This window comes from Amblyraja radiata, chromosome 31, assembly GCF_010909765.2.
Source record: "Amblyraja radiata isolate CabotCenter1 chromosome 31, sAmbRad1.1.pri, whole genome shotgun sequence".
NCBI lineage: Eukaryota > Metazoa > Chordata > Chondrichthyes > Rajiformes > Rajidae > Amblyraja > Amblyraja radiata.
The window spans coordinates 29,480,483-29,496,110 of record NC_045986.1 but is presented as its reverse complement, the minus strand read 5'-3'; the positions used below and the strand labels follow the sequence as shown (position 1 = coordinate 29,496,110).

Sequence of the window (15,628 nt, the reverse complement as noted above, 5' to 3'; positions counted from 1 at the left end):
GTCCCTAGCATGTAGGATAGGACTAGTGTACGAGTGATTGCTGCTTGGTGCGGACTCGGTGGGCCGAAGGGCCTTTTTCTGTGCTGTATCTCTAAACTAAACTAAACCAAACCACACAAGCCTCTATTATTTTATCTGACCAGATAATCCTCACATCGATTGTCTAGAAAGCAGATGTCCGTGGGCTATTTGTCCAAGAGGGCAGAGTTATACAAAGAATAAAACACTTGGGCACAGCAAACAAATTGTATTGACGTGGGCAGGGCAGTAGACTTGGTCTACAAAAATATGCCTTGAAAAGCAGGGCCTATGCCACAGCTACAAGATCAATTTCAACTTTTATTAGATATCTCTAAACCTCAGCATTCACCATGTAAAAAAGTCATATTGTTCTATCAGAATATTCTCAAAATACCAAAACCACTTAATCTCTCCCTGCTACTAAAATTCCCGTTTTCTCTTTCTAAGTGCCTGTTTTCAAAATTCAGCTAAAACCTAGAAGTCCCATTGGTTAGCTAGGATATGAGGCGTGGTAAATTTTAAGTGTGAAAGCTACAAAACGAATTGTAGGTACACAAAAAAGCTGGAGAAACTCAGCGGGTGCAGCAGCATCTATGGAGCGAAGGAAATAGGCAACGTTGCCTATTTCCTTCGCTCCATGCAAAGAGTTGAACAATCTCCAATATAGGAAATAGGCAACGTTTCGGGCCGAAACCCAGAAGGGTTTCGGCCCGAAACGTTGCCTATTTCCTTCGCTCAATAGATGCCGCTGCACCCGCTGAGTTTCTCCAGCTTTTTTTGTCTACCTTCGATTATCCAGCATCAGCAGTTCCCTCTTAAAAACAAATTGTAGATTCGATTACCTTCAACATGACATGGGAATTATTTCTGCAGGTGGATAATTACGTGGAACACATCCGTAACTTGTCAGTGGAGCGGGAAGCAGTGACTGCCGAGTATGAGCAGGAGAATGAAATACTGAGGGTGGAACTACGACAACTGCAGTTGGAGCTAGGTCAGAATATGGGCGACTTTTCAACTTGTTTTGACACGTAATATGACATTTTTTCTGTGAGTGTTACCGTTTGAAATGGCAGTTGTCGCCTTCTAGATGGGATGTTCTCATCTTTTCACTTTTTCTTGTTCAATTGGTAAATATGTTGGGAATGCAAGGATAAATTGGGATCAGGAGAGGTTTGTGGTAGAATAGAAACACTGGGGGGAAGAGAACCTATTACAATGGAGACCATTCGGGAGAGGTGGTCAGTTGTAGAAAGGGTCGTGCTACCTGAGACCCATCAACTTGAAAACCTGCTTTTGCACAAATGGTTGCACATGCTTGTGAAAGTTAGACATTTGACACAAACCGTTGAATGCGCACATCCAGAGTTACTTGTGCACCAGAGCATTAGGCAGTCACGGTGGTGCAGCGGTAGAGTTGCTGCCCTACAGCGAATGCAGCGCCGGAGACCCGGGTTCGATCCCGATTACGGGTGCTGTCTGTACAGAGTTTGTATGTTCTCCTCGTGACCTGCATGAGTTTTCTCTGAGATCTTCGGTTTCCTCCCACACTCCGAAGACGTGCAGGTTTGTAGGTTAATTGGCTTGGTAAATGTACAAAAAATGTCCCTAGTGGGTGTAGGATAGTGTTAATGTGCGGGGATCGCTGGTCGGTGCGGACCTGGTGGGCCGAAGGGCCTGTTTCCGCGCTGTATCTCTAAACTAAACTAAAACAAAATGAAACTAAATTTGTACATTAGATCTGGTGCAAGTCACATGAAGTCCCCGATTTTCAATTATGCTTCATTTTTCATTGAAGAGGGATTACAAAGCAAATAGGAACATAATGTTAGGTGATACATAGAGTTACAGAGTAATATAGCTTAGAAACGGGCTCTTTGGCCAACCACATCCATGCTGACCATCAAGTACATATCTATATTAATCCCATTTGCCAGCACTTAGTCCGTTCCCTCCTCCAGTTCCCTCCCTGTACATATTTTCATAGGAAAATATATATCTCAGTGATGAGAAAGATCTTGTTAGATCTTACTACTAACACAAATACTTCTGGATTGACGGATGTACAGAAACCCAAGTAAAGGAAGTGGAGGAGATGTTGGATCAGGAAGGACTAGCTGATATCGCTCATAGTGGCCCAAGTGAACAAGTGGCCTACCTCCTGGTGGAGCGTGCTACACTGCTAGAAAAATTGGAATTAGCAGAGAGCAAAGTGGAGAACGTTGCAGGAAATCACCAGGGGATACAGTTACAGGTAAGAAGCTGTTACACTGTCTCCAAGGCATGCAGTTAAAAGCTAAGTAGAAATTTGGTCCTATTCTGACGCACTTATTTTGAATAATTTTACAAAAATATAGTCTTCTGATAATTACCGGATGCCTATGGAATATGTTTTCTTCCCGCGAGTGACTTAAGTGAAACAAGACCGTGTTAGCACAGAAAGAACATTGAAATAAAAATCTACTTTTCATAAGTTATAGGAGCAGAATTAAGCCATTCAACCCATCAAGTCTACTCTGCCATTCAATCATGGCTGATCTATCTTTCCCTCTCAACCCCATTCTCCTGCCTTCTTCCCATAATCCCTAACACCATTACTAATCAAGAATCTATCTATCTCTGCCTTCAATATATACATGGATTTGGCTTCCACAGCTGCCCGTGGCAATGAATTCTACAGATTCACCACCCTCTAAAGAAATTCCTCCCCTTCTCCTTGTTTTGTTTCACTCCGTTTCCTGGTTTTGCCTCAAACTTTACTGTTTTTATTTTGCTTCTTTCCACGTAATGCTTTAAAATTTAAAAAAAAAATAGATCAGGAGGCAAATTGGCTTCCTTGCGATTTGTGTATCTGTTCATAATTCAGTCACTCAGACATGAAGCATTTTGTAGGTACACAAAAATGCTGGAGAAACTCAGCGGGTGCAGCAGCATCTATGGAGCGAAGGAAATAGGCAACATTGCCTATTTCCTTCGCTCCATGCAAAGAGTTGAACTATCTCCACTATAGGAAATAGGCAACGTTTCGGGCCGAAACGTTGCCTATTTCCTTCGCTCCATAGATGCTGCTGCACCCGCTGAGTTTCTCCAGCATTTTTGTGTACCTTCGATTTTCCAGCATCTGCAGTTCCTTCTTAAACATGAAGCATTTCGTCTTGTAGATGGAGTTGGGCCAGATGCAGCAAACTATGGAAGAGGAATTGAAACAGCAAAGGGAATCCATGCAACGAACAAAGGAAACCATGGCAAAGGTATGCTTGTCCTCTGTGGAACACACCGCCCTATTCTCCTTGGTGAGAACTACTTGATACGCTTTGTCTATCATGGAATTAGCACTCACTTTTTTGGCCATGAAAAAAGGCTTTTAATCAATAAATTAAATGGAAAGATTGTGTGAGGGACTGTGCTGGAGAGTCATCCGCTGCCCTTTCTAAACCATGAAAAGTACCAGCGTTTCCGAATGAACATTACTCTTATTATCTAAATATCACCATTGGTACTGGCACCTGCTGTTTAACAGTGACACTGTAGTTAAAATTTGCCCCAATTAAATGGCTGTTACAGAAGTCCCGACAGAGGTCATTCATACAATCAAATTGTCAAAGATAGACACAGTGCTTGATTAACTCAGCAGGTCAGGCAGCATGTCTGGAGAAAATGGATAAGTGACACTTTTTAGGTTGGTACCCTTCTTTACACCTGAAGGGTCCCGCCCCGAAACATCAAGAACATTGACTGTCATTTCAATCGACTGTCTAAAGGGCCTGTCCCACGTGGGCCGTCATTTACGTGACAGGCCGGTAGTGACTGACGCGCGACGGTCCCGTGAGTCATCATGCACCCGCACAGCCATCTGGAGCGGGTGATGTCATTTGAAGATGGACACAAAATGCAGGAATAACTCAGTGGGACCAGCAGCATCTCTGGAGAGAAGGAATGGATGATGTTTCGGGTCGAGACTCTTCTTCAATCTGAAGAAGGGTCTCGACCCGAAACGTCACCCATTGGTTCTCTCCAGAGATGCTGCCGGTCCCGCTGAGTTGCTCCTGCATTTTGTGTCTATCTCCAATCGTCTTGGCCCCGCTCTGGGAGTAGGAGTAGGGGCGGATCCGGATCCGCAACGGCCGTGAGCCCCAGGCCGAGTTCGGCGGTCGTTTGTCTGCTTCTGCTGCTGTTGGAGGTGAGATGTTGTGTCGTGCCAGGGTCTTGGGCCTGTCCCACTTTGGCCGTCAGTTACGCGACAGGCCGGTGGCGCGCGAAGATTTCGTTCAGGACGAAGTCCACACTCCACGCCACTCCATGCGCCCGTCCCGCGCTACCCACACGCTAGCAGGTCGCATAAATGTCGCGCGAATGACAGCCAAGTGGGACAGGCCCTCAAAGGTTTAGGTACATTCATGTATGATGGCCCTGTATTGAAGCTGAGGACAGTTGCAATCTATATACTCCGGCAGGAATCATTGCCCCCACCCAGGAAAGAAAAAGGAATACAAATTTGTAAGGAAAATATTCAGACACAACATCAAACTGAAAAAGCAAGACACAAACTCCAGCACATTGTATTTTGATCAAGATTCCGGCATCTGCAGTCTCTTGTGTCTCTGTCAAACTGAAAGATATTGTCAATAAATTAACTATGTGGTACTTCGAAAGGCGAAATAAAGGTGAAAGTAGTTGGTTTAGGAATCATGTTGTGATCAAGCCAGAACTTGGACAGTAGTATTTAAGAAGGAACTGCAGATGCTGGAAAATCGAAGGTACACAAAAATGCTGGAGAAACTCAGCGGGTGCAGCAGCATCTATGGAGCGAAGGAAATAGGCAACGTTTCGGACAGTAGTAATTCAGTACTAAAATGTTAACTGGCTCGTTATTTAAGAGATGGCTTTAATGCCTGCCTATCATTTCTTATTATCAGGAGCTGTTTCTATCTTTCTTCTTTGATTTTTCATATTTAATTGTAATGTTTTACCTTATTCTTTCAAAAGGATCCTATATCTCAACCTTCAAGTCCGTGGAAGAAGCTGTTTGGGATCCGTCAGCAAGCAGACAGTGTTTCCAAAGACATAGCTGTAGGTCTCACCTACCCTCAGCCCATAGCCAGAATACACCTTTTAATGAACTGGTTGTGTCTACACAGAGCAAGGCAGCAAAATATACACCTTCAGTTTCAGTCTGAAAAAGGGTCTCGACCCAAAACGTCACCTAGTCCTTCTCTGCAAAGATGCTGACTGACCCGCTGAGTTACTCCAGTTTTTTTTTTTTTGTCTATCTTTGGTTTAAACCAACATCTGCAGTTCCTTCCTACTCACTATACCACTGTGTTGTGCCAGGATCCAAGTAATGTGCTTTCAGTAAATGACAATCAATAGGAATGCAGATGATGGAAATCTGATGGAAATCTGAAATGTTACCAGCAATTGTTGGAAACACACAGGCCAGTCAGCATCTGTGGAAAGAGAAACAGAGTTAATGTTTTGGGTCAAAGATCCTTTGTCAGAAACACTTTTAGTCACTTATTCCTACATGCCTACAGAGGTCAGTGATAGAATATTGTTTACCTGACTGAGATCTGGAGGTCTGTGACCAGCAGTGTTCTGTAAGGATCACTGCTACGGCCTTTGTATATATATTTCAATGATTTGGATGAAAAAGTAGATGGTCTTATCAGTAAGTTTGCAAAATTAATGTTGTGGACGGTGAGGAAGGTTGTCAAAAACACACAGCAAGTCAGCGCTGTCGTCGTCCTGTTGAGTTTCACTGGCAGCGTCCTGGTGTATAACTCGTCACCTACCCCACAGCCATCAATGGACTGGAAGACGTGAGAGGCAGGACAAAGCATGGCAGGTGATGCAGGCGAGGAGAATAACTGGTAGGCAGATGGTTGGAATAAAGGTAGACACAAAATGCTGGAGTAACTCAGCGGGACAGGCAGCATCTCTGGGGAAGGAATGGGTGACGTTTCGGGTTGAGACCCAGAGATGCTGCCTGCCCCGCTGAGTTACTCCAGCATTTTGTGTCTACCTTCGATTTAAACCAGCATCTGCAGTTCTTTCCTACACACATGGTTGGAGTAAAGGCCAGGGATAAAAGCAGAAAATGTGTCTTTCAAAGTCTTTTTCCCAGGGTGGAAATGTCAAATACCATACAGCATAAGTTTAATGAGAGGGGTTTAAGTTTGAAGGAGATTTGCAAGGCAAATTTTGTTTACACAACGTGATAAGTACCTGGATCACATGAAGAGGGGAGGTGGTAGAAGCAGATACAATAGCAACATTTAAGAGGCATTTAGATAGACATAAACAGCAGAGTGTGTGCAGGAAGATGAGATTAGTGTAGGTTGTCATCATGACCAGCACAGACGTGCTGGGTAGTTGTTACTGTTCCTGTGCTATACTCTTCTTTGCACTGTGACTCTCAATCTTTGGCATGGTGCTGGGCAACTCAAACTTATCAGAAATCAAACAGAAATTCTTTCAAATTGCACAGTGCCTTTACAAACTAAGCTTCTGGAGAAGTGTGTAATCTGATAGTTGCCTGTCAGCATTGCTCCATTAGATTCATGTTTCATTCATTTCCCTGCTATAGCCCATGAGCCCAAACCCGTTCTGGTACATTTTCACATTGAATCAGTTGTGAAGCAGAAAAGCTAGACTGCATCTTATCTACATTTGATAGATCAGTAGCTTGATGAGTGACCAGGAAAAATCTCTGAAGCTAAGATTTAGTTTAGTTTATTGTCACGTGTACCGAAGCACAGTGAAAAGCTTTTGTTGCATGCTAACCAGTCATCGGAAAGATAATACATGATTACATGACAATACATGAATCAAGCCATTCACAATGTACATGATAAGGGAATAACGTTTAGTGCAAGATAAAGCCAATGTAGTCCGATAAAAGGTAGTCCGAGGATACTACCAAATTTTAAAACAATTTGATGCTGCAATAATGTTGTCTGAAGAGATCCTGTGATCTTTCTACTGCCTTGCTCTGTCTGAAACATGGAATACCCTGTAACTCCAGCTGTTCTTGAAGCATTTAACAGGTCCTTGCATGTCTTCTGTAATAACCAGATTCTGCATGTATGGAATTATCCTCTCCTTACTAATCCTCTATCTACACTGCATTCTTAACAGACTAGAGTGTCCGTCTAATACCAATACTGTTCAACTAATACTGGGCAAATAGCTTTATTCTCGTGTAAAATCACCAGAAATGACTGTATTTTGATTCTAAGGTTCCATTTGCTGCATGTGCTCTTTGAATGCTGCTTTACTCTACATTCAGCAACTGCACCACATGTAGACTATGAATCCTAACCCAAAATACCATCGCATTTGATTCTCTAACACTGATCAACCCTATTTGAACACAGAGTTTAAGCAGCAAATTATTCAGAAATAATAGTAAGTGAGCAGGTTCCAAATGGCAAAAGTTATAACTGCAAATGTAGAATCAGTAATTTGGTGTCGGGCCGCGACTGATATTTGATACACAGGTGATTTTACAGGTTTTTTTTTTTCCTGTTTCTTGTCTTTCACTCCATGTTGATCGCTCTTCACACAAGTCTGTCTGGCTCTTGTGAAACTCGGCTGTTCATTTTTTTGTTCATCTGCATTGGTTTACTTTGATCAACACCATAGACCCATGAAGTTGACTTGCAGAAAGAGCAGAAGTTACGGGAACGAGCGGAACAAGACGTGGATGAGGCAGCGCAGCGGTTACAGATGGCACATGCGGACATACGCCGACTAACAGATGAATTGGACATGGAGAAAAAAGTACACAGCAGCAGTGGTAGGTGTGAATTAAACCCTGACCTCAAATCTTTGCATTCTGTAACATCCACGGCATATGAGAAAATTGTCAAACATTGTGAACTGTGAGGAGGATTTAGGGTGACTTGGACAGGTTGAGTGAGTGGGCAGATGCATGGCAGATGCAGTTTAATGTGGATAAATGTGAGGTTATCCACTTTGGTGGCAAAAACAGGAAGGCAGATTATTATCTGAATGGTGTCAAGTTTGGAAAAGGGGAAATACAACGAGATCTGGGGGTCCTTGTTCATCAGTCACTGAAAGTAAGCATGCAGGTACAGCAGGCAGTGAAGAAAGCTAATGGCATGTTGGCCTTCATAACACAAGGAGTTGTACAGGGCCCTAGTGAGACCACACCTGGAGTATTGTGTGCAGTTTTGGTCTCCAAATTTGGGGAAGATCATTTTTGCTATTGAGGGAATGCAGCGTAGGGTCACAAAGTTAATTCCCGGAATGGCGGGACTGTCATATGTTTAAAGAATGTAGTGACTGGACTTGTATACACAGGAATTTAGAAGGATGAGGGGGAATCTTATTGAAACATATATGATTATTAAGGGATTGGACACGCTAGAGGTAGGAAACATGTTCCCAATTTTGGGGGAGTCCAGAGCCAGGGCCACAGTTTAAGAATAAGGGGTAAGCCATTTAGGACTGAGATGAGGAAAAAGCTTTTTCACCCGGTAGGCAGTGGAGGCCAATTCACTGGATGTTTTCAAGAGAGAGTTAGATATAGCTCTTAGGGCTAAGGGAATCATAGGATATGGGGAGAAAGCAGGAATGGGGTACTGATTTTGGATGATCAGCCGTGATCGTGTTGAATGGCAGCGCTGGATCAAAGGGCCGAATGGCCTACTCTTGCACCTATTTACTATGTCTCTTTGCTGTTATTCTGATAGCCCTGAAAAAAGATTTGGCTCCTTGAAAGACAAATCTTTTTATGGAGTGCCCCATAAACTACATTTCCTTAAAGCTTTGTCACACGGTAACTTATTGTGGATAGCCTGAGTCTACTCCTGCAGTTCCATGTGGAATTATCCTTAGAATATTGTGGAATTATACAATTGTACGACATCATAATATAGCGTCAAAAATTCAAGGCATTGTGGCGGCCTGAGCCATTTTGGTATCGAACCGTCGTTGGTCAGGCTCGAACTCTCGCGTGGACCGGGTGTGATCTGGGCCGACCAATCATGCTGTTAGGCGGTTGGAATTCAAAGGCAGCGGTTGGAATTGGAAGGATTGGCAGTTGGAGTTGGAGCGGAACTCGGGTGCGCTCACGAGCGACGGTGGTAGTAGCAGTAAAATATTAACTTGATGGGGCTATATCGCTTAATTATTAAACAGAGTATTTACACAACGCATGGACCTCCACAGCATTTCAATTATTCATTTTCTAAAGAATTTTAGAGTAATTAATCTCTAGCCTTTGTCCATTGTGTAATATTCTTGTAATTTTTTTTAATGTGTTGAGCTGATTTAAAAATCCTGATGCTTGTTTTTTTCCCCTCTGTTCTAGTTGAGCTCCAGTTGGTCTCGGCTTATTTGGGTTAGGAAAGGATGAGAAAAATTAGCCAGGGTTCACAATTCTATTGGTGGTAGACAAAAATGCTGGAGAAACTCAGCGGGTGAGGCAGCATCTATGGAGCGAAGGAAATAGGCTACGTTTCGGGTCGAAACCCGGAAGGGTTTCGGCCCGAAACGTTGCCTATTTCCTATATTGGAGATTGTTCAACTCTTTGCATGGAGCGAAGGAAATAGGCTACGTTTCAGGTCGAAACCCTTCTTCAAGACCTCACACGCTCTTCATCTACTCCAGAACTTCCGTTTTCTAGGCCCCCATTCCCTCATCTTCAAAGAATTCCATCTTTCACAATTCGTTTGCTAGAATATGTGCAGCCATGGACTTCAGCTCTGAACTAGATTAAGGTTGGTCGTGATGCGTTGTGCATTTAATTGCCCAAATAACACTCGATGGATAGATTCGTACTCGAAGAAGGCCCATTGTGTAAGGCACTGAAAAGACATCAGGATTCACAGTACCCTTAAGGGAGAGGAAATATGAAAAATTGCTTGGGTTAGAAAGAAATCCGTAAAGTGAGACCACTACCTTACTTGTGTTTGTCCGTTTCATGGAGTCCAGGGACCTTCATTGAGCCAGTTATAAGGCAATTCGGCATTCATTTGTTTTGACATGGTGGTGGAGATTTGTTAGCTCGTGGCTTCATATGCTAACTCTTCTTTTGGGAAGTACTCTTAAACTATATGTGACAAAACTTATATCTATCCCTGGCTGAACCCGGCTACTGCATACTTGGAGGACCTAACCTGAAACATCACCAGTCTTCAGAAAAAGGAGAAAGAACACTTCTGCATCATAAAGCATGACCTCACAGCAGCGTGATGGCTGTGTTAATTTAAGCACAAAGGTTTTTATCTTAATTTGTAGCTGTTTGGGTGTTTACTTCCCACAGCTACGTGGCTAATGACAATCATGAAGTTAATAATGTCCCAAACATTGACCCAAAATGTTACCTATTTTCCGCTGATACACTAATGTCTATATTTTTGGAGCAAGGTGCAACTCCAAGCCAAATGCTGAAGACTTCAGGTATATCAGAAGGGAATTTGTTTTATGGCAGTACAGGAACTGGCTTGTAATACATGAGAAAAAAATGTCTGAAAAACGTAGAAGATCTTCTTTATTGGAGGCACTATTTAAGGGAACAAAACCGACTGATGAAGAAGAAGAAGAAGAAGAAGAAAGAGAAGAGAATGTGAATTCGAATAAATCTGGTGTGGGTTCGAAAAGACGCACTGCACAAGGGAAACTAACGACTGGGAAGAAGAAAGGGAAACGTGCAACTTGGAAAGAGAAGGAAAAACCTGGGAAAGAGAAGGAACCTCCTGCAGAAGAGAATGAACCACCTGGGGTAACAAAGGAAGAGTCTAAGGAAAGGAGGAAATCACCAGAGGATGTGAAGGAAGAGTCGAAGGAAAAGAAGAAATCATCAGCGGTAGGGAAGGAAGTGGCTAATGAAGGGAAGGAACCTCGTGCAAATGTGAAGGAAGACTCTAGGATATCTCTTACAAAGACGAAGGAAAGGTCTAAGGAATCTCTAGCAAAGACAAAGGAAGTATCTGAGGAATCTCTTACAAAGGCGAAGGAAAGGTCTAAGGAATCTCCAGCAAATACAATGGAAGTGTCTGAGGGATCTCTTACAAAGGCGAGGGAAAGATCTAAGGAACCTCTTCCAAATGTGAAGGAAATATCTAAGATATCTCTTACAAAGACGAAGGAAAGGTCTAAGGAATCTCTTGCAAAGACGAAGGAAGGATCTGAGACAGGGCCTGAAAAAAATCCAGATGTCCTTGTTTTTTTCGCAGATACCGGAGAACTAGATAAAGCAAAAGAAGATAACATCAAGTTGGATCAGGAAATTCTGGAGTTACGAAGTCGTGTACACTCGTTGGATATAGAACGGAAATCTCTCTTAGTAACAGTAAGTCACTTGCACCATTGTAGTCAAACACTTTTCCAGTGCAATAGAACATTTTAAACTTTATGTATGTAATACTCTGAGCTGTGATCTAATATATTGTCCCTGACCATTATATAATTTGGAGAATTTTAATCCTTTTGCCACTTAAAGACTATATATTGTCCTGAGTACAGAGAAGGTTCACCAGACTGATTCCTGGGATGTCATGACTTTCATATGAAGAAAGACTGGATAGACTCGGTTTGTACTCGCTAGAATTTAGAAGATTGAGGGGGGATCTTATAGAAACTTACAAAATTCTTAAGGGGTTGGACAGGCTAGATGCAGGAAGATTGTTCCCGATGTTGGGGAAGTCCAGAACAAGGGGTCACAGTTTAAGGATAAGGGGGAAATCTTTTAGGACCGAGATGAGGAAAACCTTTTTCACACAGAGAGTGGTGAATCTCTGGAATTCTCTCCCGCAGAAGGTAGTTGAGGCCAGTTCATTGGCTATATTTAAGAGGGAGTTAGATGTGACCCTTGTGGCTAAAGGGATCAGGGGGTATGGAGAGAAGGCAGGTACAGGATACTGAGTTGGATGATCAGCCATGATCATATTGAATGGCGGTGCAGGCTCGAAGGGCCGAATGGCCTACTCCTGGACCTATTTTCTATGTTTCTATGTTTCTTAAGATTCTAGCTAATCTACCAGAAAAGCTAGAAAATTGAGTTCAAATCTGCCAGCACATTTCACACATCTCAGATCGCAGGTCCAAACTGAGGCAAGAGTTAGAGGTAATGATAGCAAGTAGCGATAGGTAACACTTGTGTTTTAATGATTTTAAGAGAAAAGACCTGAATGATACGAGGAATTTCAGTTCTGAAACTCTGAAAGAGAATAAATTCTAGTAGGAATCAGTTTGATGATTAACGTCAGTAAAATGAGGATATTAAATGGATGAGAAAGCATAATGAGAAGAAGGCCTGGAAAGCTGAGAAAGGTTGCAAATGTGAAAGGGAATTGAATTGTAGAGACAGTAAGAGGGGCGTAGGAAGGAACTGCAGCTGCTGGTTTAAACCGAAGATAGACACAAAATGCTGGAGTAATTCAGCAGGACCAGGCAGCGTCGCTGGAGAGAAGGAATGGTTGCTGTTTTGGGTCATGTGTTGATTATCCTATATAATTAATAGATATTCGGTGTAGATTTTCAACCACTTAGTTGGCAATGACCTACGATACTGGCTATTTATAGAACACATCTGATTTTACTTCAGTGAATATTAGACAAGTTCTTTAAAGATAAGATATAATGTTTCCTTCTTCTATCAATGATGAGGAAGAAAATCTACTGCTTAACTAAAGACAAAAATATTCATAAATGAGGAACAGACTTTTAAAAATATGAATTGTTTTGTATCTTTTCCTGTTGCTTGTTCTGTTTATTACATAGAAACCGTTTGAAATACAGTAAGCCCTCATTATTATGGACATTTTTATAATGGATTTTGATTATAGTGGATGTATTCAGACACCACTGTCACTTTAAGAACACAGGCTGCTAATTAGTTACACTGCAGGGACAATGAAATTGACAAGCAATTGTTTCTATCAACACTAGGGCAAATGATACTCCACAGAGTGCTGGAGTAACTCAGCAGAGAGAGCATGTATAGGTGTTTCGGGTCAAGACCCACGGCTGGATTGAGGCGCTCACTTAGCCGCCACGAGGCTGAGACTTGCAACGGTGTCAGGAGACGCAGCACCAACGTTCACCGCCTCCTCGGTCTCTTTGATGCCGGGATCACCAAAGCTGCCGCTGACCCACACCACCACCCCTGCTGTTTCCAGGACGATCTACCGACCTTTGCCGCCAGGCTGGGCTGCCGAGGCCACTCCCGGCCCGCACCACCTCCCCGGCTGCTCCCAGGCCCGGACGTACTGCCGCCACCGCCGACCCACACAGCTTCCTCGGCCGCTTCCAGGCCGTGCCTGCCACTACCACCGCCAACCATCACCTGCACTCTGGCCACCCGCGGGTCATGACCATTGACTCCGCCGATCCTAACCTCTTCCCTGACCGCCAGCAGGCCTGGGCTGTCAGCACACCTGGATTCCAGGCCCAGTTCCAGACCGAGAGTCTGAAGAAGGGTCCCAACCCGAAACATCACCTCTCCATGTTCTTCTCCACAGATGCTCAGATACTCCAAAACTATGTGACCTTTTGTGTATTAACTAGCCTCTGCAGTTCTTTGTTTCTGCTACATGTGCAGTGAGACTTTATTACTCAGTAATCCCTTACTCAGTACTAGCGGACAATCGGTAATAACAGACATGGCTCCCTCTCCTAATGACCATTATAATGAGGGTTTACTATATATTAATTACAGTGGATTTGTTCTTTTTACTTCATCATTCTGAGAGGCCCCAATGACTGAGGTGTAAAACTGAATTTTAGGGCATAATATTGGTATTGTAGCAAGTCAGATATAATTATCATAAAGGTATTGTTACGATCTTGGCCAATAATCAAAGGAATTTGAAATTGAGTGACACAATCGAATTCAAAAGTGTTTCTGAATTTAATGTAAATTAAGATAAACCCAGAAATACAAGTAATTACACATCACGTTCATTGACAAAGAAGATATTCTGTCCTTGCTTGTTTGGGCCAACATCTGAATCCAATTTCATACAAGCAAGGTTGAAGCTTTGGAGGTGGCTTCTTGCTTTGTTCCATTATATAGAACTGACATATATGCCTGGCAATAAATGGCAGTCTTGCCCCTGATGCTCAGATACTAAGAAATATTTTTTTTAATTCACAAATTCCAAGCCAGTGAGTCTCACGTCAATGGTAGGGAAGCTATTGTAGAGAATTCTTCAAGATGGGATTTACTCCCATTTGGAAGAGAATGGGCTAATTAGAGATAGCCACCACAGCTTTGTAAGTGACAGGCCATGTCTTACTAACTTGATTGAGTTTTTCAAGAAGGTGATGAAGGAGATTGATGAAGGTAGGGCGATGGATGTTGTATACATGGATCTTAGTAAGGCATTTGATAAGGTCCCTCATAGTAGGCTGATCTAGAAGAGTAAGATGCACAGGATTCACGATGACTTGGTTATTTGGATTTAGAACTGGCTTCATAGTCATAGAAGACAGGGTTGTGGTGGAAGGAAGATATTCTGGCTGATGATCTGTGTCCAGTGGAGTTCCGAAGGGATCTGTTCTGGGACCTCTTCTGTTTGGGGGATTTGTATAAATGACCGGGATGTAAATGTAGATGGGTTGGTGAGTATGTTTGCTGACAGCACCAAAATTGGAGGAGTTGTAGACAGCGATGAAGGCTGTCAGAAGATACAACAAGATTATAGATCACTGATGGAAATGGGCTTTCTGTTTTTCTTGTAAACCAGCACCTGCTGTTCCTTGTGCCGACATTTATATGAGCCAGAGACCAGTCAGGTTGAGTAAAGTAATTTTTATTAACAATAAAAACGTAACAAAAACTCATGCAATTCGCGTGCCTGACTAAGCTAACTTACATAGAAACATAGAAAATAGGTGCAGGGGGAGGCCATTCGGCCCTTCGAGCCAGCACCGCCATTCATTGTGATCATGGCTGATCGTCCCCTATCAATAACCCGTGCCTGCCTTCTCCCCATATCCCTTGACTCCACTATCTAACTTTCTTAAATCCATCTAGTGACTTGGCCTCCACTGCCCTATGTGGCAGGGAATTCCATAAATTCATTGACAAACTAACTAAAAAGCCTGCGAACAAACCCTGGCGGTGACGAGGGTTCTGGCCTCCCCACCCCACCACTAGGTGCCGCTACAGCCCTACCCTTTTAAGCATTCTCAACTTGTTATATAATTCATTTTGCAATACATTTGATACCAATCTTAACCATGTATTTACTGCGCGTTTAGATGATGTTTCTTATTTCACAACTTCTGTCATCTTTGTGGATACGTCAAAATAACACTAATTTTACACTGGAGGGTAGACAGAAATGCTGGAGAAACTCAGCGGGTGAGGCAGCATCTATGGAGCGAAGGAAATGGGCAACATTTCGGGTCAAAACCCTTTTTCAAACTAATTTTACACTGATGAACCTACTGGTAGAAACGGAATTCAAATTGGCCATTACTGATTTCATAGATTCTGTTTAATGAAATAAATGAGGAGCCTTTGTATTCCATCAATGTTGGATTGGAACCTATTTTACAGAGTTGATCATCTGTGTTTGGAATTACATTTATCACTCAGTTCTCTTGTATCTCTTATGTTGTGCTTCATTC

At 42.8% G+C, this 15,628-nt stretch overlaps 1 protein-coding gene across 3 annotated transcripts in view; it reads left to right on the top strand.

Annotated features, from left to right (window-relative positions):
- Positions 1–15,628, top strand: part of ccdc30 (coiled-coil domain containing 30) — a 59,346-nt gene that overhangs the window by 9,989 nt on the left and 33,729 nt on the right. For 2 of the 3 annotated variants that reach the window (XM_033048398.1, XM_033048396.1), the window contains exons 3-8: positions 895–1,015; positions 2,091–2,275; positions 3,183–3,272; positions 5,008–5,091; positions 7,666–7,819; positions 11,227–11,342. In XM_033048398.1, the coding sequence (XP_032904289.1) occupies positions 895–1,015; positions 2,091–2,275; positions 3,183–3,272; positions 5,008–5,091; positions 7,666–7,819; positions 11,227–11,342 (750 nt within the window). The remainder of the gene's footprint in view (positions 1–894; positions 1,016–2,090; positions 2,276–3,182; positions 3,273–5,007; positions 5,092–7,665; positions 7,820–11,226; positions 11,343–15,628) is intronic. The other variant, XM_033048397.1, reaches the window with a different exon arrangement.